Below are 26,019 nucleotides of genomic sequence, written 5' to 3'. Positions count from 1 at the left end.
CGCCTGTCAATGTCATATACTTACAGCTGTGATACGCCTATCAATGTCATATACTTACAGCTGTGATACGCCTGTCAATGTCATATACTTACAGCTGTGATACGCCTGTCAATGTCATATACTTACAGCTGTGATACGCTTATAAATGTCATATACTTACAGCTGTGATACGCCTGTCAATGTCATATACTTACAGCTGTGATACGCTTATAAATGTCATATACTTACAGCTGTGATACGCCTGCCAATGTCATATACTTACAGCTGTGATACGCTTATAAATGTCATATACTTACAGCTGTGATACGCTTATCAATGTCATATACTTACAGCTGTGATACGCTTATAAATGTCATATACTTACAGCTGTGATACGCCTGCCAATGTCATATACTTACAGCTGTGATATGCTTATCAATGTCATATACTTACAGCTGTGATATGCCTATCAATGTCATATACTTACAGCTGTGATATGCCTATCAATGTCATATACTTACAGCTGTGATACGCCTGTCAATGTCATATACTTACAGCTGTGATACGCCTATCAATGTCATATACTTACAGCTGTGATACGCCTATCAATGTCATATACTTACAGCTGTGATACGCCTGTCAATGTCATATACTTACAGCTGTGATACGCCTATCAATGTCATATACTTACAGCTGTGATACGCCTGTCAATGTCATATACTTACAGCTGTGATACGCCTATCAATGTCATATATTTACAGCTGTGATACGCTTATAAATGTCCTATACTTACAGCTGTGATACGCTTATAAATGTCATATACTTACAGCTGTGATATGCCTATCAATGTCCACTGATAAACTCACAACTGTGATGTCCTCACAACTGTAATACACTCCCAACTATGATATACTCATAACTGTGATATACATACAAATGTCATATACTTTCAACTGTAATACAACTGCAGTACACTACCAACTGTGATATACTCACAACTGTGATATACTCCCAAATGTAATATACTCGCAAATGTGATATACTCAGAAATGTAATACACTCACAACTGTGATATACTCACAACTTTGATATTCTTGCAACTATGATGTACTCATAACTGTGATATACTCAAAACTGTGATATACTCAAAACTGTGATATACTCACAACCGTGATATACTCACAACTGTGACATACTCATAAACGTGATATACATACTAGTGTGATATACTTACAACTGTAATACAACTGTAATACACTGCCAACTGTGATATGCTCACAACTGTGATACACTCACAACTGTGATATTCTCACAAATGTGATATACTCACAACTGTAAAACATTACTTTGATATGCTTTATATATATTATGATAGTAGAAGAGCAGAGTGCTGTGTGGAGCATAACACGGTTTTGTTGTTCTTTAACTGACTCTGTATGAAACGTAAATATGAGATATTGCTTCCTGTAAGACACGGCCGTTAATTTCCCCTCCCGATGCTGTTTGTCAGTCTGCCGTTGAAGTTTCTGCCCGCCGTCTTTTCTCCGCTGCCCTCTGCACTGCCCATCTTTGTTTCCTCCTTGTTTACCTGTTTGCTTTAATCCGGAGGTTTGAAGGTGTGCTGCTGAGCGTGGACATGTTTGTTTTGAGGTAATGCTCTTAGTTTTGTTCAAACAGAAATGCTGGAATCCGTCATGCTGATAATCCTTTTGGCACGCTCCTGAAACTGACCTGATAATCAGATTACAGCACCTCCAGCACAGCTTCACAAATTTAAAACTAAAAACATCCCTGAAATACGAGCGTCTGTCCTCCACTGTGTTTCTCAGCTTGTTTTTCTCTCTTTCTGAGACCGTCGAGTCCAAGAGAGCCATTAGTCACTCTGAATTAGTGCTGCTCAGAGTGTCGACCGTTCAGGGCTTCATAGATTCCACAGCGTAGCAAACAATTCAGGACTCAGTATGTGTGATTTAATGAAACGACTAAAAAAAAATGGTGCAGATGCACACTGAATGGGTGGAGCTAAACTGCTGTAGACTGAATGGGTGGAGCTAAACTGCTGTAGACTGAATGGTGGAGCTAAACTGCTGTAGACTGAATGGGTGGAGCTAAACTGCTGTAGACTGAATGGGTGGAGCTAAACTGCTGTAGACTGAATGGTGGGGCTAAACTGCTGTAGACTGAATGGTGGAGCTAAACTGCTGTAGACTGAATGGTGGGGCTAAACTGCTGTAGACTGAATGGTGGAGCTAAACTGCTGTAGCTGAATGGTGGAGCTAAACTGCTGTAGACTGAATGGGTGGAGCTAAACTGCTGTAGACTGAATGGTGGAGCTAAACTGCTGTAGACTGAATGGTGGAGCTAAACTGCTGTAGACTGAATGGGTGGAGCTAAACTGCTGTAGACTGAATGGGTGGAGCTAAACTGCTGTAGACTGAATGGTGGGGCTAAACTGCTGTAGACTGAATGGTGGAGCTAAACTGCTGTAGACTGAATGGTGGGGCTAAACTGCTGTAGACTGAATGGTGGAGCTAAACTGCTGTATCTGAATGGTGGGGCTAAACTGCTGTAGACTGAATGGTGGCGCTAAACTGCTGTAGACTGAATGGTGGAGCTAAACTGCTGTAGACTGAATGGTGGAGCTAAACTGCTGCAGACTGAATGGTGGAGCTAAACTGCTGTAGCTGAATGGTGGAGCTAAACTGCTGTAGCTGAATGGTGGAGCTAAACTGCTGTAGACTGAATGGTGGAGCTAAACTGCTGCAGACTGAATGGTGGAGCTAAACTGCTGTAGCTGAATGGTGGAGCTAAACTGCTGTAGCTGAATGGTGGAGCTAAACTGCTGTAGACTGAATGGTGGAGCTAAACTGCTGTAGACTGAATGGGTGGAGCTAAACTGCTGTAGCTGAATGGTGGGAGAGCAGAGAACACACTCATTACACAATTACACAAGTACACAGTTTTCACTTACAATATCACAATATTCTTCTCTTACACTTTTACATACACTGTTACAATCTTACACTCTTACACTGTTACACTATTACACTCTTACACCCTTGCACTATTACACTTTTACAATATTACACTTTCACAATATTATACTATTACACCAGTACACGGTTACACTTTTACATTATTACACTAATACAGATGTGCACTATGACACTTTTACCATTAAATTCTCATACTTTTATATCATTACAATCCTGCACTGATACACTCACACTGTTTTACCCATACAGTATTACACTGTTTCACTAGGACATTCTTACACTATTACACTCTTGTGCTATTACACTTTTACACTATTATACTTTTACACTCTTGTACGATTACACTCTTACACTGTTACACTATTACAGTCTTACATTATTACACTATTATAGTCTTGCACTAGTACACCTTTACATTTTTGCACTATTATTTTTTTACACTCTCACACTATTACAGCCCAGCACTATTACTATTATTTTTACACTGTTACACTATTATACTCTTACACTTTTATACCATTACACTTTTTCTCTATTACACTACAACATTATCACAATATTATACTATCACTTTCTTGCACTATTACAGTGTAACAGTTTTTCACTGTTACCCACTGATTCTGGACCTGATGTCTCAGAGTGCAGGGGTTACTGTATCCATCAGTACAGCCAACACCAGCTCTCTGCCTGCCTGTGTGTGTGTGTATATGTGTGTCTGTGTGTGTGTCTGTGTGTGTGTGTGTGTGTGTGTGTGTCTGTGTGTCTGTGTGTGTGTGTGTATGTGTGTCTGTGTGTGTGTGTGTGTGTGTGTATGTGTGTCTGTGTGTGTGTGTGTGTGTGTGTGTGCAGTGTTTGTCCTGCTGGAGTGTTTGGAGTGTGTGTTTATTTCCTGTTTGTCCTCCACAAGGTCGACTCAGAGAGGAACCTGTTCACCCATAAACACATCACATCTCACATCTCACTGTTTTTACGCTCTCTCTCTCTCTCTCTCTCTCTCTCTCTGTCTCTCACCCTCTCTCTCTCTCTCTCTCTCTCTCTCTCTCTGTCTCTCACCCTCTCTCTCACTCTCTCTCTCTCTCTCTCTCTGTCTCTCACCCTCTCTCTCACTCTCTCTCTGTCTCTCTCTGCAGCTACACTCAGCGGGTGGTGGGCAGTGGGATAAAGGCCCAGGCGGAGAATCCGGAGGTCCGAGTTAAGGAGGCAGATCCAGTCATCAATCAAGTGATCGATAAACTGAAGCACATCAATCAGGTAGAGATCAATCAGGTTATTGATCAAGTTAAACATGCAGTCAAGCTGGGACAGATTAATGCCCCAGAGGAGAGAGAGAGAGAGAGAGAGAGAGAGAGAGAGAGAGAGAGAGAGTCCTCACTGTAAATACAACGCAAATAACGAAGACAATTCAGATTTGATTCAGAGTCATTTTAAAGCCACACCGAGTGTCTGAACGCAGCTGGAGGAACTGGAGGTGGTGTGATATAGACGTTAGCAGCGTTGTCCTCCAGGGGGCGCTGACTTTCAGACCTTCAGCAGAGCAGACGGAGGAGATTCATCATGTCTGAGGAGATGATGTGAAACTGTCCTCCATTATTCCTTCATCTGCGTCCGGGTGTGAAAGCGCAGGTCCGCTTGGAAAGGCCGGAATCGATGAATACATATTTAAAAAGCCATTTCCAGTCGCAGCGTGTCTGGGTTCCACGCGCTCTCGGTTCCACCCTGCAGCTAATCAATGCTGCTTTAGCGTCTGCTGACTTCAATGCTTCGCTGTTTACTTCCTAACGGATTAGCAGGAGAACGTACTGGAGCTGCTGCTGATTCAGGAACATCAGATCGGTTCTCTTCATAAATGCTTCCCAGACCTCTACAGTCCGGTTCCTCCTGAAGAACCTGGTCCCCGTTAAAGCCACCTTTCTGTCTTTGATCTATGCCCTAGAACCTTTTGTCATCATCAGATCTGTTTTAAAACCTTTTATCTTCTGTTCTAGAAAATCTTATATTCACTCTCTCTATAATCTAGAACCTAACATATCTGTCCATCACTGTTCTAGAACATACTGCCTTCACCCCGTGCTCTAGACCTTTTTGTCTTCACCAAATCTTTTCTAAAACATTTTATCTTCCCCACATCAGTTTTAGAACATTTTATATGCACTCTTTCCCTAATCTAGAACCTAACATTTCTGCCTTGTCTGTTCTAGAACAATCTGCCTTCGCCCTGTACTCTAGAACCTTTTGTCTTTGCCAAATTTGTCCCAAAACCCTTTATCTTCCGTACGTCTCTCTTCACCATATCTCTGTTCTAGAACTGTTTTTGCCCCGTGCTCTAGAAACTTTTGTCCTCCCCATATTTCTGTCCTATAACTGTTCATCTTTACCACCTCTCTGTTCTAGAGCATTTTATGTTCACATAATCTAATCTAGAACCTATTGTCTACCTCTACCTTTCTCTGTTGTACAACATTCTGCCTTTTCCACATGCTCTAGAGCCATTTTGTCTTCACCATAACTCTCTTCTGGAACCTTCTCTCTTTGACTTGTCTTTATTCTAGAATATTCTATCTTTTGTAGAACCTTCTCCCTTTGCTCTATGCTCTAGAGCCTTTGTCTTTGCAAAATTTGCCCTGGTACTTTTTATCTTCACCACATCTCTGTTCTGCTTTAGAACCTATTTTATATTCAATCTGTCTCTAATCTAGATCTTTGTCTCTGCCCTGTCTCTGTTTTAGAATATTATGCCCTGGCCCGTACCCTAGAACCTTTTCTTTTTATTCCCTATCTCTAATACGGAACCTTCTCTCTTTGGCCTTTCTCTGTCCTTCTGCCTTTGTCCTGTGTTTTAGAACCTTTTGTCTTCACCATATCTCTGCACTAGAACATTTTATCTCTGTTCTTTAACTGTATAGTTTCACCCTTTCTAATTGAGAACCTTCTGTCTTTACCCTGGACCTTCTATCTTCATCTTATTTAGGTTCTCAAACCTTTTGTTCATGCCCTCTTTCTGTTCTAGAACCTTCTGTCTTTTCCATTTCTCTTTTAAAACCTTCTGTCGTGACCTTGTCTCTGCTCTAGAACCTTCTGTCTTCACCTTAACTCTGTTGTAGAACCTCCTGTTTTCACCTTAATTCTGTTCTAGCACCTTGCTCTCTGTGTTCTACGAGGTTTTCTTCATTGTATCTGTTATCTTGATAGGGTTCTACTTTGAGGGTTCTAGAGCAGAAGAGAGTTTGCCATGCTGAGGGCGGTTCTGGTCTGTGTGGAACTGAGTGTGCTGCGTCTGATGATCAGTTTGATTCACTGAATATGATAAACATGATTATGAGTGAAGAAGAAGCAGATCTGAGTTGGAGTTTCGGTTCTAGACTGCATGATCTCACCCAGATCGACTCACACCGACTGTGTGTGTGTGTGTGTGTGTGTGTGCGTGTGTGTGTGTGTGAACAGGCATGTTAGCCGTTAGCCACTAAGCTATTGTGTACAGGCTAACACTATGACTGCTAGTCCAAGGCTGTGGAGCCGGTTTCCATGGTTACAGACACTTTAACTGAACAGAGAGAGAGAGAGAGAGAGAGAGAGAGAGAGAGGCAGAGAGAGAGAGAGTACAAAGACAAAGAGAGAGAGAGTGGTAGAGAGACATAGAGAATGAGTGCGGTGTATTAGTAGGTGTTACAGTGCTGAGAGAGAGAGAGAGGTAGAGAGACATAGAGAAGGAGTGGTGTATCAGTTGGTGTTATAGTGCTGAGAGAGAGAGAGAGAGGTAGAGAGACATAGAGGAGTGTGGTGTATCAGTAGGTGTTATAGAGTGTGTGAGAGAGAGAGTGGTAGAGAGACATAGAGAAGGAGTGGTGTATCAGTTGGTGTTATAGTGCTGAGAGAGAGAGAGAGGTAGAGAGACATAGAGAAGGAGTGGTGTATCAGTTGGTGTTATAGTGCTGAGAGAGAGAGAGAGAGGTAGAGAGATATAGAGAAGGAGTGGTGTATCAGTTGGTGTTATAGCGCTGAGAGAGAGAGAGAGAGAGAGAGAGAGAGAGAGAGAGAGAGAGAGAGAGACATAGAGAATGAGTGCGGTGTATCAGTAGGTGTTACAGTGCTGAGAGAGAGAGAGAGAGAGGTAGAGAGACATAGAGAAGGAGTGTGGTGTATCAGTAGCTGTTATAGTGCTGAGAGAGAGAGAGAGAGAGAGAGGTAGAGAGACATAGAGAAGGAGTGTGGTGTATCAGTAGGGGTTACAGTGCTGAGAGAGAGAGTGGTAGAGAGACATAGAGAATGAGTGTGGTGTATCAGTAGGTGTTATAGTGCTGAGAGAGAGAGAGAGAGAGTGGTAGAGAGACCTAGAGAATGAGTGTGGTGTATCAGTAGGTGTTATAGAGTGGTAGAGAGACATAGAGAATGAGTGTGGTGTATCAGTAGGTGTTATAGAGTGGTAGAGAGAGAGAGAGAGAGTGGTAGAGAGACATAGAGAAGGAGTGTGGTGTATCAGTAGGTGTTATAGAGTGGTAGAGAGACATAGAGAATGAGTGTGGTGTATCAGTAGGTGTTATAGTGCTGAGAGAGAGAGAGAGAGAGTGGTAGAGAGACCTAGAGAATGAGTGTGGTGTATCAGTAGGTGTTATAGAGTGGTAGAGAGACATAGAGAATGAGTGTGGTGTATCAGTAGGTGTTATAGTGCTGAGAGAGAGAGAGAGAGTGGTAGAGAGACATAGAGAAGGAGTGTGGTGTATCAGTAGGTGTTATAGAGTGGTAGAGAGACATAGAGAATGAGTGTGGTGTATCAGTAGGTGTTATAGAGTGGTAGAGAGACATAGAGAATGAGTGTGGTGTATCAGTAGGTGTTATAGTGCTGAGAGAGAGAGAGAGAGTGGTAGAGAGACCTAGAGAATGAGTGTGGTGTATCAGTAGGTGTTATAGTGCTGAGAGAGAGAGAGAGAGTGGTAGAGAGACCTAGAGAAGGAGTGTGGTGTATCAGTAGGTGTTATAGAGTGGTAGAGAGACATAGAGAATGAGTGTGGTGTATCAGTAGGTGTTATAGAGTGGTAGAGAGACATAGAGAATGAGTGTGGTGTATCAGTAGGTGTTATAGTGCTGAGAGAGAGAGAGAGAGTGGTAGAGAGACATAGAGAAGGAGTGTGGTGTATCAGTAGGTGTTATAGAGTGGTAGAGAGACATAGAGAATGAGTGTGGTGTATCAGTAGGTGTTATAGAGTGGTAGAGAGACATAGAGAATGAGTGTGGTGTATCAGTAGGTGTTATAGTGCTGAGAGAGAGAGAGAGAGTGGTAGAGAGACCTAGAGAATGAGTGTGGTGTATCAGTAGGTGTTATAGTGCTGAGAGAGAGAGAGTGGTAGAGAGACATAGAGAATGAGTGTGGTGTATCAGTAGGTGTTATAGTGCTGAGAGAGAGAGAGTGGTAGAGAGACCTAGAGAATGAGTGTGGTGTATCAGTAGGTGTTATAGTGCTGAGAGAGAGAGAGTGGTAGAGAGACCTAGAGAATGAGTGTGGTGTATCAGTAGGGGTTATAGTGTTGAGAGACAGAGAGAGTGGTAGAGAGACATAGAGAAGGAGTGTGGTGTATCAGTAGGGGTTACAGTGCAGAGCCCAGATCAGAACTCCATTAGTTTTGGACTGTAGTGGACTCTGTTCTGTCTTTATCTCTTCATCCTTCACTCTTTACTGTGAGAAAGGAGCCCAGCAGCGCAGCGCTGAAGCTGGAGCTCCTGGATTTATAGAGCTTTATAAAGAACCCGCTGTTCTGAAGCCCTGATTCGGGTTTGAACCAGGATTTCTCTCCTTCACTGCCTGCAGGAACCTCACCTGCTGTTCCCCCTCAGCTCCTCCTACACCTTTAAAGGGCCCATTTCCCAGAAACCACCATTTTTGATGTAGAACATAAATACTGGTACATTTTTAAGGTATATCGTTCACTTTGCAGCACATATAGTACATTTACAGTAACTGAACTGCAGTTTAGCCCCGCCCATTCAGCCTACAGCAGTGTAACCCAGTGTGTGTGAGTGTCCAGTTGTTGTTAGCTGTGTTTAGTGGACTCTGTTTGTGGTCGTGTGTTCATGTACTCGTGTAAAGTGAGTCTAAAGTGGTGGCGTGTAAGTCTGTGACCGCAGGATCAGGACGCTAACAGTGTCACAGTCTCTCTCTCTCTCTCTCTCTCTCTCTCTCTCTCTCAGTCTCTCTCTTTCCCCCTCTTTCTCTCTCTCTCTCTCTCTCTCTCTCTCAGTCTCTCTCTTTCCCCCTCTTTCTCTCTCTCTCTCTCTCTCTCTGTCTCTCTCTCTCTCCCTCTTTCTCTCTCTCTGTCTCTCCCCCTCTCCCTCTCTCCTTCTCTCTCTCTCTCTCTTTCTCTCCCTCTCTCGTTTGGCCGAGTGTGGTCACAGCGCTGAAATGTAAGAAGCCCTAATGGATTTTCCGTGTTGGTGTGCGCGTAATGACGGTGTAATTGATGATGTCACGGCCGTATCAGGGCCGGCCCCGGCAGGTCCGCCGAGCCGCTGCGCAGCCGAACAAAGAGGCCGGCCGATAAAGCTTTTCATTTATATGTAAATTAAAAGGGTTACCAATCAATTCTTCTCATTTGAATACGGTCTCCTGTCCACCGGAGCCATCGATTGGCCTCCGCAGTCGGCACCGCGGCCAGGAGGAGAACACACACACGGCTGGAACCGTAAAACAGCCGCACTTAAATCACCACAACACACACAGTGTGGCCTCCACACTCAGAGAGGCTTCGGTCATCAGCTCAGCCCCAACGTCCCTTCAGAACAGCTCTGAACGCCCAGAGAAAATACGACACACGTTTGTGTGACTGTTACACTCAACGTCCAGCAAAGTCGGAGTGAAAAATAGGATACAAATCTGATAAAACATGGCCTGGAATCCGCTGATCAGACCTATCTGAGAACTGTGTGGGCGGGGCTGATGAGCAGCTTGATTGACAGCTCTCTGTCCAACACTCCTCACAGACGTGCAGACAAATGGACGGACAGATCAACAGACAAGCAGACAGACAGACGGACGGATGAACAGACGTGCAGACAGACAGACGGACAGATAAACAGGCGTGCAGACAGACAGACGGTTTGATGGACAGATGCGCAGACAGACAGACAGACGGATGGATGGACGGATGAACAGACATGCAGTCAAACAGACGGATGAACAGACGTACAGACAGATGGATGGACGGATGAATAGACGTGCTGACGGATGGATAAACAGACGTGCAGACAGATAGACAGATGGATGGACAGATGAACAGATGTGCAGGCAGAGAGACAGGTGGATAAACAGACATGCAGGCAGACAGACGGACGGATAAACAGACGTGCAGACAGACGGACAGATGAACAGACGTTTAGACAGACATACGGACAGATGAACAGACATGCAGAGGGATTAATGGATAGATGAACAGACGTGCAGACAGATGGATGGAGGAACAGACATGCAGAGGGATGGATGGAGGAACAGACATGCAGAGAGATGGATGGACAGATGAACAGACGTGCTGACAGACAGATGGACAGATGAACAGACATGCAGAGGGACGGATGAACAGATGAACAGACGTGCTGACAGACAGATGAACAGACATGCAGAGGGATGGATGGATAGATGAACAGACGTGAACATAGACATGCAGAGGGACGGATGAACAGACGTGCAGACAGACAGATGGATGAATGAACAGACGTGCAGATGGATGGATGGATGGACAGATGAACAGACATGCAGACAGACAGACGGATGGATGAACAGACGTGCAGACAGACAGACGGACAGATGAACAGACGTGCATACAGACAGACAGATGAATAAACAGACGTGCAGACGGGTGGATGGACAGATGAACAGACATGCAAACAGACAGACGGACAGAGGAACAGACGTGCAGACAGACAGATGGACGGATGAACAGATGTACAGACAGATGAACGGATAAACAGATGTGCAGACAGACAGATGAAGAGACGTGCAGACAGACAGATGGACGGATGAACAGATGTACAGACAGATGAACAGATAAACAGATGTGCAGACGGACAGATGAACAGACGTGCATACAGACAGACAGACGAATGAACAGACGTGCAGACGGGTGGATGGACAGATGAAAAGACGTGTAGACAGACAGACGGACGAACAGACATGCAGACAATTGGACGGACAGATCAACAGACGTGCAGACAGACAGACGGACAGATGAACAGACGTGCAGACGGGTGGATGGACAGATGAATAGACGTGCAGACGGATGGACAGATGTGAACAGACGTGCAGACAGACGGATGAACAGATGTGCAGACAAATGGATGGACAGATGAACAGACGTGCAGACAGACAGATGAATGAATGAACAGATGTGCAGACAGATAGACAGACAGATGAACAGACATGCAGACAGACAGATAGATGAACAGACGTTCAGACAGACAGACGGACATATGAACAGACGTGCCGACAAATGGATGGACAGATGAACAGACATGCAGACAGACAGATGAATGAATGAATGGATGTGCAGACGGATGGATGGACAGATAAACAGACGTGCAGAAAGACGGATGGATGAATGAACAAACATGCAGGTGGAAGGATGGACAGATGTGCAGACAGACAAACGGATGAACAAACATGCAGACAGACGAATGAACAGACATGCAGACAGACAGACGGATGAACAGATGTGCAGACTCACTCTCTCTCGTTCTCAGTGTGAGTCGGTAGACGTTTCTCAGTGTGAGTCTGTAGACGTTTCTCAGTGTGAGTCTGTAGACGTTCCTCAGTGTTAGTCTGTAGACGTTTCTCAGTGTTGGTCTGTAGAAGTTTCTCAGTGTTGGTCTGTAGACGTTTCTCAATGTTGGTCTGTAGACGCTTCTCAGTGTTAGTCTGTAGACGTTTCTCAGTGTTAGTCTGTAGAAGTTTCTCAGTGTTGGTCTGTAGACATTTCTCAGTGTTAGTCTGTAGAAGTTTCTCAGTGTTGGTCTGTAGACGTTTCTCAGTGTTGGTCTGTAGACATTTCTCAGTGTTGGTCTGTAGAAGTTTCTCAGTGTGAGTGTGTAGAAGTTTCTCTGTGTGAGTCTGTAGAAGTTTCTCTGTGTGAGTCTGTAGAAGTTTCTCAGTGTGAGTCTGTAGATGTTCCTCAGGGTTAGTCTGTAGACGTTTCTCAGTGTTAGTCTGTAGAAGTTTCTCAGTGTTAGTCTGTAGACACTTCTCAGTGTGAGTCTGTAGACGTTTCTCAGTGTTAGTCTGTAGACATTTCTCAGTGTTAGTCTGTAGAAGTTTCTCTGTGTGAGTCTGTAGAAGTTTCTCAGTGTTAGTCTGTAGACGTTCCTCAGTGTTAGTCTGTAGACGTTTCTCAGTGTGAGTCTGTAGACGTTTCTCAGTGTTAGTCTGTAGACGTTTCTCAGTGTTGGTCTGTAGACGTTTCTCAGTGTTGGTCTGTAGACGTTTCTCAGTGTTAGTCTGTAGAAGTTTCTCAGTGTTAGTCTGTAGAAGTTTCTCAGTGTGAGTCTGTAGACGTTTCTCAGTGTTAGTCTGTAGAAGTTTCTCAGTGTGAGTCTGTAGACGTTTCTCAGTGTTGGTCTGTAAAAGTTTCTCAGTGTTGGTCTGTAGATGCTTCTCAGTGTTAGTCTGTAGACGTTTCTCAGTGTGAGTCTGTAGACGTTTCTCAGTGTTGGTCTGTAGACGTTTCTCAGTGTGAGTCTGTAGACGTTTCTCAGTGTTAGTCTGTAGAAGTTTCTCAGTGTTGGTCTGTAGACGTTTCTCAGTGTTGGTCTGTAGACATTTCTCAGTGTTGGTCTGTAGACGTTTCTCAGTGTTGGTCTGTAGACGTTCTCAGTGTGAGTCTGTAAACGTTTCTCAGTGTTGGTCTGTAGAAGTTTCTCAGTGTTAGTCTGTAGAAGTTTCTCAGTGTTGGTCTGTAGACGTTTCTCAGTGTTAGTCTGTAGAAGTTTCTCAGTGTTAGTCTGTAGACGTTTCTCAGTGTTGGTCTGTAGAAGTTTCTCAGTGTTAGTCTGTAGGCGTTTCTCAGTGTTAGTCTGTAGAAGTTTCTCAGTGTTAGTCTGTAGGCGTTTCTCAGTGTTAGTCTGTAGAAGTTTCTCAGTGTTGGTCTGTAGACGTTTCTCAGTGTTAGTCTGTAGAGGTTTCTCAGTGTTGGTCTGTAGACGTTTCTCAGTGTTAGTCTGTAGACGTTTCTCAGTGTGAGTCTGTAGACGTTTCTCAGTGTTAGTCTATCTCTCTCTATCTGTCTCTCTCTCTGTCTCTCTCTCGTTCTCAGTGTTAGTCTGTAGGAGTTTCTCAGTGTTAGTCTATCTCTCTCTATCTGTCTCTCTCTCTGTCTCTCTCTGGTTCTCAGTGTTAGTCTGTAGGAGTTTCTCAGTGTTAGTCTATCTCTCTCTATCTGTCTCTCTCTCTCTCTCTCTCTCTCTCTCTCTCGCTCGTTCTCAGTGTTAGTCTGTAGGAGTTTCTCAGTGTTAGTCTCTCTCTCTATCTGTCTCTCTCTCTCTCTCTCTCTCTTTCGTTCTCAGTGTTAATGTTCAGGCTCTGATGGCGTCTCAGCTGATCCTCTGTGCGAGTTAAGGGGGGGGACTGGGGGAACCAAATTTTCCCCCAAACTCTGTTTTGAAAACTTCCTCGTGCTGTGAGCCGATGTCCGTGTTTGAGCGTTGTGGAGGGGCGTCCGGCGGTCCGTCTGGCGGTCCGTCCTGCTGCGGTGATGAGTACTGTCTCAGTGTTTCTCCGTCAGGATTCAGAGGGTTAATCAGCTGCAGGAGGTCGGGGCGTGTTTATTTATTCACCCCGCAGGCTGAATTATTTACGGCTGGGTGGGTGCAGAGGGTCTGGCCTGGTTCTCTGCTGAATTATTGATACCCCCGACACTTCAAGTGTAAAGCATTAAGACTGGAAACATGTCTGTTTGGAAACAAACCGCCTTTTGAAGAGCTTCCTGGAGGAGAAGCCAATTAGTACTGAATTTTAATGCTAAAGAAAGAAACAAATGGCCTCGTTAACCAAGAGCCTTCAGTGACCTCAGGGGTCAGAGGTCACCGAGGGCTCTTCACTGAGACCTCCTCACAATACAAACGAGATCAGCTCACTGCAGAATTAATTAGACACTTAACCCTGTTATACGGCGCTAATTAAAGCTCTTAACCCTTAAAGATCCGCGCTAACGAGAGCAGAGTGTGATTCATATTACAGGAAACCTTTATCTCCATCTGCTGGATCTGGAGTGAGAGAGAGAGAGAGAGAGAGAGAGAGAGAGAGGAGGGGTAGAGAGGTATAGAGAGTGAATGACATAGAGAGAGGTTTAGGTAGAGAGATATAGAGAGTGAATGAGAGAGAGAGGAGGGGTAGAGAGGTATAGAGAGTGAATGAGAGAGAAAGGTTGGGTAGAGAGATATAGAGAGTGAAAGAGAGAGAGAGAGGTTGGGGTAGAGAGATATAGAGAGTGAAAGAGAGAGAGAGGTTTAGGTAGAGAGATATAGAAAGTGAATAAGAGAGAGAGAGGAGGAGTAGAGAGATATAGAGAGTGAATAAGAGAGAGAGGAGGATTAGAGAGATATAGAGAGTGAATGAAAGAGAGAGACAGGTTTAGGTAGAGAGATATAGACAGTGAATGAGAGAGAGAGAGGTTGGGGTAGAGAGATATAGAGAGTGAATAAGAGAGAGAGAGAGGTTGGGATAGAGAGATAGAGAGTGAATGAGAGAGAGAAGTTGGGGTGGAGAGATATAGAGAGTGAATAAGAGAGAGAGAGAGGTTGGGTAGAGAGATATAGAGAGTGAATGAGAGAGAGAGAGAGAGAGAGAGAGGTTTAGGTAGAGAGTTATAGAGAGTGAATGAGAGAGAGAGAGGGCTTGGGTATAGAGATATAGAGAGTGAATGAGAGAGAGAGGTTGGGTAGAGAGATATAGAGTGTGAATGAGAGAGAGAGAGAGAGAGAGGTTGGGTAGACAGATATAAAGAGTGAATGAGAGAGAGAGGTTGGGTAGAGAGATATAAAGAGTGAATGAGAGAGAGAGGTTGGGTAGAGAGATATAGAGAGTGAATGAGAGAGAGAGAGGTTGGGTAGAGAGATATAGAGAGTGAATGAGAGAGAGAGGTTGGGTAGAGAGATATAGAGAGTGAATGAGAGAGAGAGAGGTTGGGTAGAGAGATATAGAGAGTGAATGAGAGAGAGAGGTTGGGTAGAGAGATATAGAGAGTTAAAGAGAGAGAAAGAGAGGTTGGGGTAGAGAGATATAGAGAGTGAATGAGAGAGAGAGAGAGGTTGGGTAGAGAGATATAGAGAGTTAAAGAGAGAGAAAGAGAGGTTGGGGTAGAGAGATATAGAGAGTGAATGAGAGAGAGAGAGAGGTTGGGTAGAGAGATATAGAGAGTGAATGAGAGAGAGAGAGAGGTTGGGTAGAGAGATATAGAGAGTGAATGAGAGAGAGAGAGAGGTTGGGTAGAGAGATATAGAGAGTGAATGAGAGAGAGAGAGAGGTTGGGTAGAGAGATATAGAGAGTGAATGAGAGAGAGAGAGAGGTTGGGTAGAGAGATATAGAGAGTGAGTGGGTGTGTGAGGCATTAAGCTGCAGCAGGTGTGGCTGATTGATCTCTGGGTTTCTGCCCCATTCATTTTCTTCTGGATCAATTTTATTGAGTCTCATCAAATTAGCGTCAGCTCGCCCACTGCACACACACACACACACACCCACACAAACACACACACACACACACACACACACACACACACACACACCTGCGGGCAGATGCAGTGCTCTGATTGGCAGCTGTGCTGTTCCAGAAACATCCTCGGTGACAGGACATTGGCTGTGGTTCGTTAGGTCTGTGTCCAGCGCTCACAACCAGCGGACCGAGCAGAGCTGAAACCCATTAAAGGGCCCATATCACAGAAAACTGACTCAACCCCCTTTCCGACTAGCCACACACTGCCCACACACTCCACACACTGTCCACACACCGTCCTCACACTGTCCACACACTCCACACACTGTCCACACACCGTCCTCACACTGTCCACACACTCCACACACTGTCCACACACTCCACACACTGCCCACACACTCCACACACTGTCCACACACCGTCCTCACACTGTCCACACACTCCACACACTGCCCACACACTCCACACACTGCCCACACACCATCCACACCCTGTCCACACACTCCACACACTGTCCACACACTGTCCACACAACGTCCTCACACTGTCCACACACCATCCACACCCTGTCCACACACTCCACACACTGTCCACACACTCCACACACTGTCCATACACCGTCCTCACACTGTCCACACACCATCCACACCCTGTCCACACACTCCACACACTGTCCACACACTCCACACTGTCCACACACTCCACACACCGTCCACGTCCACACACTCCACACACTGTCCACACACCGTCCACACCCTGTCCACACTGTCCACACACTCCACACATTGTCCACACACCGTCCACACACTGTCCACACACCAACCACACCCTGTGCACACACTCCACACACTGTCCACACACTCCACACTGTCCACACACTCCACACACTCCACACATTGTCCACACACCGTCCACACCCTGTGCACACACTCCACACACTGTCCACACACTCCACACTGTCCACACACTCCACACACTGTCCACACACTCCACACATTGTCCACACACCGTCCACACCCTGTGCACACACTCCACACACTGTCCACACACTCCACACACTGTCCACACACCGTCCACACACTGTCCACACACCATCCACACCCTGTGCACACACTCCACACACTGTCCACACACTCCACACTGTCCACACACCGTCCACACCCTGTCCACACACTCCACACACCGTCCACACCCTGTCCACACACTGCACACATTGTCCACATACCGTCCACACCCTGTGCACACACTCCACACCCTGTCCACACACCGTCCACACCCTGTGCACACACTCCACACACTGTCCACACACTACCCACACACTGTCCACACACACTCTCCACACACTATCCACACAGACCATATATGGGCGCTGAGCTGCTAATACAGCCTGGTTTTAATTCATTGTGTTTGTGATGTCAGAAAAACAGGAATACTTAAATCCACCATTCAGTCTACAGCAGTTTAGCGCCACCATTCAGTCTAAAGCAGTTTAGCTCCACCATTCAGCTACAGCAGTTTAGCTCCACCATTCAGTCTACAGCAGTTTAGCTCCACCATTCAGCTACAGCAGTTTAGCCCCACCATTCAGTCTACAGCAGTTTAGCCCCACCATTCAGCTACAGCAGTTTAGCTCCACCATTCAGCTACAGCAGTTTAGCCCCACCATTCAGTCTACAGCAGTTTAGCTCCACCATTCAGTCTACAGCAGTTTAGCTCCACCATTCAGCTACAGCAGTTTAGCTCCACCATTTAGCTACAGCAGTTTAGCCCCACCATTCAGTCTACAGCAGTTTAGCTCCACCATTCAGCTACAGCAGTTTAGCTCCACCATTCAGCTACAGCAGTTTAGCTCCACCATTTAGCTACAGCAGTTTAGCTCCACCGTTCAGTCTACAGCAGTTTAGCTCCACCGTTCAGTCTACAGCAGTTTAGCCCCTCCTGAAGTGCCCTAACGACAGGAAGGCCGAGGGTTTCTATGATGCAGAATGTGCACCTTCAGCAGCTTCATCATCTCAGAAGAAGGTCCAGCACAGCCGGCGTCCCCCTCATACAGAGAGATTTATTAATGAGAGGCTTCAGAGGCTCCAGACCCATCAGCCTCTAATCCCCCCGCAGACGGACTCCAGCCCCCCCTCACTAAATTAAACATTAAATAAACACGACTCTGGAGGGGCCTACGGTTCCGACTTAAAGAGAACCTGATCTGGCCTCATAATAATAATAATAATAATACTAATAATAATAATCATAAAGACTATACTCATACTCAAACATTGTTTATGGTAGACATACATTTTTAAGCGTGGTTCTTTAAACAACTTTTCATTGAAAGGTTCTTAAGGGAACCAAAAATGGTCCCCCTGTGAAGTGTACACCCATAAATGCATTTATCCTGTACAGGCTCCACCCACAAATATGTTTTTTTTTTTGTATTTAAGCCCCACCCACAAATACATTCATACGATCTAAGCTCCACCCACAAATATGTTCATCCTATTTAAGCTCCGCTCAAGTACTCTTCAACACAGGTTTACAGTTCATTTTCTGTGATATGGACCCTTTAATATCTAATCTAATAATCAAACTAATTAAGTACTAATCTTATTGATTAACCAAATTGCTTAATCACCAATAGAGTCTAATTAAACAGTTTGCTTAATTACAAGTCCAGTGCCGTCAGATAATGGAGCTGTTAAATCACTAATCTAATCAGCAGTGACAGGCTTTTATTTTGGCGGTCAGTGTTCTCTTTATAGTAGACTCATAAATACAGTTTATCTAGAACACGTTTTTTTTCTGCAGTTCTTCATCACACAGTGAGTTCCTGCAGTCAGCTGTGTCCATCTCCATGCCCACTCCTGATCAGAGGAACCGGTTCTTTATTTTTAAACTCCTAAAATCCCAGAGTTGTTATCATCGTCGTTCTGCTAAACATTCGATTTGCATCACATGGATGTTTACATGGTCATAAAAAGGTATATTTTCCTATAAGATTTTTTAATTACTTTTTTCTGTCAAAAAGTGACAAACATGGTTGTTTTTTTCTGCACACAGTGTGGTGAGGATTTAAAGGTTAGAATCTGCACTTTCCACACGACCCCTCCACTTATTTTAATCAGAAATAATTCAGATAAAACCCCAGCGTGAGTGCTGATCGTTCTCCATCCGCCAGGCTCGAGTTTTCCTCGTAGATTTAGCGCTAAACATACGTGAGCTTGATGAACGAGGCCTGCCGTGGCGTTTGGTTCCTCCAGGACAGACACAGCAGTGAGGAGGATGTAAATGAAGAAACCTGCACCTGCTCTGATTTATCCTCCATCACAGTCAGGCTGGAACGTGAATGTGCTCAGGCTAATAAACAGAGGCTAGATTAGCGTCCCGCTCCGTGACGCCTAGCCTAGCCTCAAATGCCTCGTCAAGCGTTTATGATGGGTGATGAATCGTGGCAGTAAATACGGCTGCCAGGACGAGGAGGTAAACACCGTTAAACCATCTGCAGAAACAAACAAACAGTCGTGACGTTTTTAGATATCGCGCTGACACTTCAGCCTGCTAACCACACGCGCTAACGCTAACGGACCCCTTCCCCCCGCCGCTGGAGGACGAAGGCCCCTGATTTGATCTATGACTGCTTTTGTTTGTCCTGGAAAGCTAGAAGCTAGCGAACGGCTCATTAGCCTTCAGGCTAAGCTAAATGAGGCGCGAGCCAGTGAGTCTTATCAGGCCCCCGCAGCCGCTGCGCTAACGCTGGTCACTAAATCTGTTTCTAATGGCAGCGCTAGCTGCTAACGCATGCAGACGCTAACTCTCCCAAAACTTAAAGGTCATTTATGTTCAATTTAAGGTTTTTTTCTCCCTCTTTAACAGCGGCTTTGTTCTACAGCGCTCTACCTTGTAAAGATGAAAGACCAAACAAAGTACTTACAGTGCGCTCGCCTTCAAGTGGGGACACTTTGAAGTTCACTTTGAACATAAAACTCATCGTTCAGCCCTTAAAAGCCGTAAATCCCTGAAGTGAAGGCGCCGGAATGTAGCTGCTCTCCCTTTGAGAGCATAATGGACACAGCCGCATCGCTAATCTGCGGCCTGAAGACAAAATACAACTCCGCTCTGAAGAATTAGCCAATCTCCAGAGGATTGACGAGTAGAATTACTTAACTTCCCCGGGTCACAGAGCTTCTGACCTCTCTCAATTTGAGTGGACCCCACTGAGGTTTAAATAAAACCCCTAAAAACGCTCCTACAAGCTGGAATAGGAGATATCAGTAATCATAATCAACCTCAATAAATGCTCCCATACACCAGAATAGGAGATATCAGTCCATAATCAACCTCAATAAGCGCTCCTATACACCAGAATAGGAGATATCGGTCTATAATCAACCTCAATAAACGCTCCTATACACCAGAATAGGAGATATCAGTCCATAAACAACCTTAATAAACTCTCTTATACACTAGAATAGGAGATACCAGTCCATAAACAACCTCAGAAAACACTCCTATACACCAGAATAGGAGATATCAGTCCATAATCAACATCAATAAACGCTCCTATACACTAGAGTAGGAGATATCAGTCCATAATCAACTTCAATAAACTCTCTTATACATCAGAATAGGAGAGACCAGTCCATAATCAACCTCAATAAACTCTCTTATACACCAGAATAGGAGATATCAGTCCATAAACAACCTCAATAAACGCTCATATACACCAGAATAGGAGATATCAGTCCGTAAACAACCTTAATAAACTCTCTTATACGCTAGAATGGGGGATACCAGTCCATAAACAACCCCAGAAAACACTCCTATACACCAGAATAGGAGATATCAGTCCAAAATCAACCTCAATAAATGCTCCTATACACTAGAGTAGGAGATATCAGTCCATAATCAACCTCAATAAACTCTCCTATACATCAGGAGATATCAGCCCACAAACAACCTTAATAAAGTCTCTTATACACTAGAACAAGAGATACCAGTCCATAAACAACCTCAGAAAACACTCCTATACACCAGAATAGGAGATATCAGTCCATAAACCACCTCAATAAACGCTCCTATGTGCTAGAATAGGGGATATCAGTCCATAAACTACCTCAATAAACAATCCTATATGCTAGAATAGGAGATATCAGTCCATACACAACCTTAATAAACACTCCTATAATCTAGGAGATATCAGTCCATACACAACCTTAATAAACACTCCTATAATCTAGGAGATATCAGTCCACGTTGGGGTAAATCATTGTACTCAGTGAAGCTCCCATTTGAAGTTCATAAACAAAGCCTATTAAAGCAGCTGTATTAATCCGCGAACTGCGCTGTAGATCTCAGCAGCATCTTGAGGCTTGAATTGAACTCCATCTCCAAATCTGCCAATAAGAGTTTCGCTTCAAAGGAAAATAAATAATTAATGGCCGTAAGTCGTCTGAACGCAGCCTCCTGTTGTGTTTACACAGCTTGCAAAAGCGCAGCTCCTCGTTTTCTCCTAATGAATTAAACACAAGGCCGTGCCTGACCGTTTGTCTGCCCACTCCTCTAAAGCAGCGCTGGCAGCCCACAGCGCCGGGACACTTCTGGGAGAATTCCTGTTCCAAATACCAGCCGTTTATTATCTCTCTCTCCCTCTCTCTCTGCTTTGTCTTCTCTCGGGGGTCCAGCCAAGGAGATCTGAGACGGAGCCCAGAGTCTCAGCTCTTTAAAGCGAAAGCTTGGTGAAAAATCAGATTTACCCCAAATGTAGTCGATCAGCCAAGACGTGTTCGGTGTCTGAAGATTGTGTCTCTAGTTTTAGCACTGGAGCTACGAGGCTAACGCAGCTAACGAGTAATGGAAGCTAATACCCCACCAATTAGCAATGCTAACAGCACCACAGCGAGACTGGCAGTGTCCTTAAAGCGGCAGTACAGCTAATTTAGGATAAAAACGTGTTGCAGCTAACGAGTAATGGAACTAATTAGCATGATGCTAACTGCTAAATCATCACTGGTCTCAGAGTGTGGAGATGTTCAGTATCTCTAATAGTCTTGATGATGTGGTTTCTGACACTATGATTCACTGTATCTGTAAACATGGACTAAAGCACATTAGCATAGCTGAGCACAGTAGCTGCCACCTGGAACACTGAGTTAGATCTTTTTGCGAGCCTCCTTGAAGCCATACAGTGTTTGTGGCTATGGTGTAATGATTTAGCCTTGCAGTTAGCACTATGCTAATTGGTGGGGTATAAGATTCCATCATTTAGCTCCATTCTGGTGCTAGTGCTAAAACTAAAGCAGGGCTGAAATGCATTAGCATAGCTAAAAACAGCATCCTGGGGCCTCCAGCTATTTATTTATTTATTTAATGTCTGAGTGCTTCATTTAGCTGATTTTAGTCATTTAATCATTATGTATCCAAAATTACCTTCAATTTACATTAAATACACAATAATCGATTAAAATGTCATACAAAATTAAATTTACGTTAATTTTAACATAAGACTTTCAACAGTTTGGACAAAATACAGGAGGTTTTTAGCAGTGGGACCATGACTGTTAGAATTAGGCCTTTAGTTCCAGCCATTAATGTCCGAATTTGGTCAAAAATGAACAAAAAACACACCTCTACAATAATGCTAATTTTGGCTAGCATCCCTATGGGATTTATAATAGTATGTTAGCACAAAGCTAATGCTGTTTCACATGAAATTTTTTGGGCTTTTCGAGATTAAACATTTCTACCAACTGACTGAAACCTGCTTAGATTATAACGTGTGTTCACACTCGTATCACACTGGACATATCTAGAAGGCCTGACCAATGGGAGAGCTCATTTAGCTGTATCTGCCTACATAACACAGAGACAACAATCCTGATTGGATGATTGTCTTTTGATTTTTTTTGTTTCCATGCAAAAAAAAATCATGGGAGAGGGAGATATTAGTCCATAAACCACCTCAATAAACACTCCTATACTCTACAGTAGGAGATATCAGTCCATAAACAACCTCGATAAACACTCCTATACTCTACAGTAGGAGATGTCAGTCCATAAACAACCTCAATAAACACTCCTATACACCAGAATAGGAGATATTAGTCCATAAAAACCTCAATAAACGCTTGTATATGCTAGAATAGGAAATATCAGTCCATAAACCACCTTAATAAATGCTCCTATATGCTAGAATAGGAGATATCAGTCAATAAACGACCTCAATAAACGCTCCTATATGCTAAAACAGGAGATATCAGTCAATAAACGACCTCAATAAACGCTCCTATATGCTAGAACAGGAGATATCAGTCAATAAACGCTCCTATATGCTAAAACAGGAGATATCAGTCAATAAACGACCTCAATAAACGCTCCTGTATGCTAGAACAGGAGATATCAGTCAATAAACGACTTCAATAAACGTTCCTATATGCTAGAACAGGAGATATCAGTCAATAAACGACCTCAATAAACGCTCCTATATGCTAAAACAGGAGATGTCAGTCAATAAATGACCTCAATAAACGCTCCTATATGCTAGAACAGGAGATATCAGTCAATAAACGACCTCAATAAACGCTCCTATATGCTAGAACAGGAGATATCAGTCAATAAACGACCTCAATAAACGCTCCTGTATGCTAGAACAGGAAATATCAGTCAATAAACAACCTCAATAAATGCTCCTATATGCTAAAACAGGAGATATCAGTCAATAAACATTCCTATATGCTAAAAGAGGAGATATCAGTCAATAAATGACCTCAATAAACGCTCCTATATGCTAGAACAGGAGATATCAGTCTATAAACGACCATCTTTACACTCGTTGTATCACACTTGACATATCTAGAACCTCATGAAATTGATCCTAAGCATGATTGGTTGGTTCCTCTGTCACTTCCTACTTATGTTGGTGTGTAAGGCCTTCAGTCCAGCTCCTGAATTCCTGACCAATGGGAGAGCAGCTCAGCTGTATCTACCCCACAGAGAGAACAATCCTGACTGGCTCAGTTTCAGTTGGACTTCTGTTTCCATCCAGTCAGTGTGGGGAGGGGCTGAGGAGGTCCGGCTGTTATTGAGTCAGTGGTGTTGGTTGAGTTTCACCTGCAGGTTTGCTCTGTTACCTGAACCGATTAAAGGCAAACACGCACCTTTAATGAGGAGATCTCATTTGGAGAGCAAACCCAGTTCGTCATCAGAGCGGTTCTCATGGTTACCATCCACCGGAATGAGAAGAAGGAGGTTTCTGATGCTGCGGCGCTCAGCGAGACTCAGACGCTGCAGAATGTAAATTTGTACAAACTGATGTCAAACAATTACAGCAGAGAGTCGACAAACTCAGCACACGAGTACACAACAGCAGAGGAGCAAACAGAGCAGCAGCCTGATCCACACCGAGTAAACAGCACCGACACCAGCCTGGACCAGTACCGCCTCTGAATGGAGGAACCGTCATAGGAACTCAGTCTGTTCTACAGTTTCTCATTAGGCTGAATGAATAACTGACCCTAAATGTAGGTATTGTGATATAAACTGAGTCTGTTCTACAGTTTCTCATTAGGCTGAATGAATAACTGACTCTAAATGTAGGTATTGTGATATAAACTGAGTCTGTTCTACAGTTTCTCATTAGGCTGAATGAATAACTGACTCTAAATGTAGGTATTGTGATATAAACTGAGTCTGTTCTACAGTTTCTCATTAGGCTGAATGAATAACCGACTCTAAATGTAGGTACTGTGATATAAACTGAGTCTGTTCTACAGTTTCTCATTAGGCTGAATGAATAACCGACTCTAAATGTAGGTATTGTGATATAAACTGAGTCAGTTTCTCATTAGGTTGAATGAATAACCGACTCTAAATGTAGGTATTGTGATATAAACTGAGTCAGTTTCTCATTAGGTTGAATGAATAACCGACTCTAAATGTAGGTATTGTGATATAAACTGAGTCAGTTTCTCATTAGGCTGAATGAATAACCGACTCCAAATGTAGGTATTGTGATATAAACCGAGTCTGTTCTACAGTTTCTCATTAGGCTGAATGAATAACCGACTCTAAATGTAGGTATTGTGATATAAACTGAGTCTGTTCTACAGTTTCTCATTAGGCTGAATGAATAACCGACTCTAAATGTAGGTATTGTGATATAAACTGAGTCAGTTTCTCATTAGGTTAAATGAATAACCGACTCTAAATGTAGGTATTGTGATATAAACTGAGTCAGTTTCTCATTAGGCTGAATGAATAACTGACTCTAAATGTAGGTATTGTGATATAAACTGAGTCTGTTCTACAGTTTCTCATTAGGCTGAATGAATAACCGACTCCAAATGTAGGTATTGTGATATAAACTGAGTCTGTTCTACAGTTTCTCATTAGGCTGAATGAATAACTGACTCTAAATGTAGGTATTGTGATATAAACTGAGTCTGTTCTACAGTTTCTCATTAGGCTGAATGAATAACCGACTCTAAATGTAGGTATTGTGATATAAACTGAGTCTGTTCTACAGTTTCTCATTAGGCTGAATGAATAACTGTGATTAGCTCTTTGTGCTAAGTGAGTAATATGATTAGCTGTTCAGGCTGAATTAGTAACCTGGTTAGCTTTGTAGGCTAATCTCGTACTTAGCTTCTCATTAGCTTTGTGAGTGACGTGATTATCTTTTTAATCTGGGCTCACGTTTGTCTGTTCAAACTAAGTGACATGGTTAGCTTTTCCTGCTAAGTGAGTGACAGGCTAAGCTCACACTTAGCTTCTTTGTGCTAAGTGAGTGACATGACTAGGTCGTCATGCTAAGTTCATGTAGAGTGACACGCTTAGCTTGTGTGTCTAAGCTCACTCTTAGCTTTTAACGCTCAGTGAGTGACGTGCTGGGTTCTCTTTCCGAGCTGGGTTCTCTCTGACTGACACGCTTCGCTCACACTGAGCTTTTCCTGCTGAGCGAGTGACGTGACCACGTCCGTACGAGTCTGCAGGCTGTGAGTCATTCCTGGCAGATGTGCAGGATTTTGTTCCACAGCTGCGCATCTTCTCGCTCTTTCCTGTCCGTTGTGTGTGCCTTTCCACGGTCTGTGCTAGCCCTGGGTCAGCTCCTGCACTGCATCTCCAGCGTTCCTTTGGCTTCCGGAACAAATCAGAGAGATCCTGGAGGCTCTCCACGTCGGTACCCTGGGGGAACCCTCCAGATCCTCCTCGCTGTCTGACGTTGTTAATTACACAGGATCTCCTCCGATGGGGAAACGGTGGGGGTTCCGTTCCTGCAGCTGCTGCAGGACGTGATGAATGGCGAGTCTCAGGGGAGGCAGTGATTTAGAGGATCGTCATGTCTGGCCTTCCTGAACGCTTGTACTTACCTGAG

At 44.0% G+C, this 26,019-nt stretch overlaps 1 protein-coding gene across 1 annotated transcript in view; it reads left to right on the top strand.

Moving 5' to 3' along the window:
- The window catches only part of gpc5a (glypican 5a), a 174,869-nt gene that overhangs the window by 133,899 nt on the left and 14,951 nt on the right, over window positions 1-26,019 (top strand). The window contains exon 10 of the mRNA XM_036560848.1: window positions 4,106-4,226. Within this exon, the coding sequence (XP_036416741.1) occupies window positions 4,106-4,226 (121 nt within the window). The remainder of the gene's footprint in view (window positions 1-4,105; window positions 4,227-26,019) is intronic.

The sequence above is a fragment of the Colossoma macropomum genome, unplaced genomic scaffold (genome assembly GCF_904425465.1).
Source record: "Colossoma macropomum unplaced genomic scaffold, Colossoma_macropomum, whole genome shotgun sequence".
Taxonomy (NCBI): domain Eukaryota; kingdom Metazoa; phylum Chordata; class Actinopteri; order Characiformes; family Serrasalmidae; genus Colossoma; species Colossoma macropomum.
This window is presented reverse-complemented; position numbering and strand designations above follow the sequence as displayed.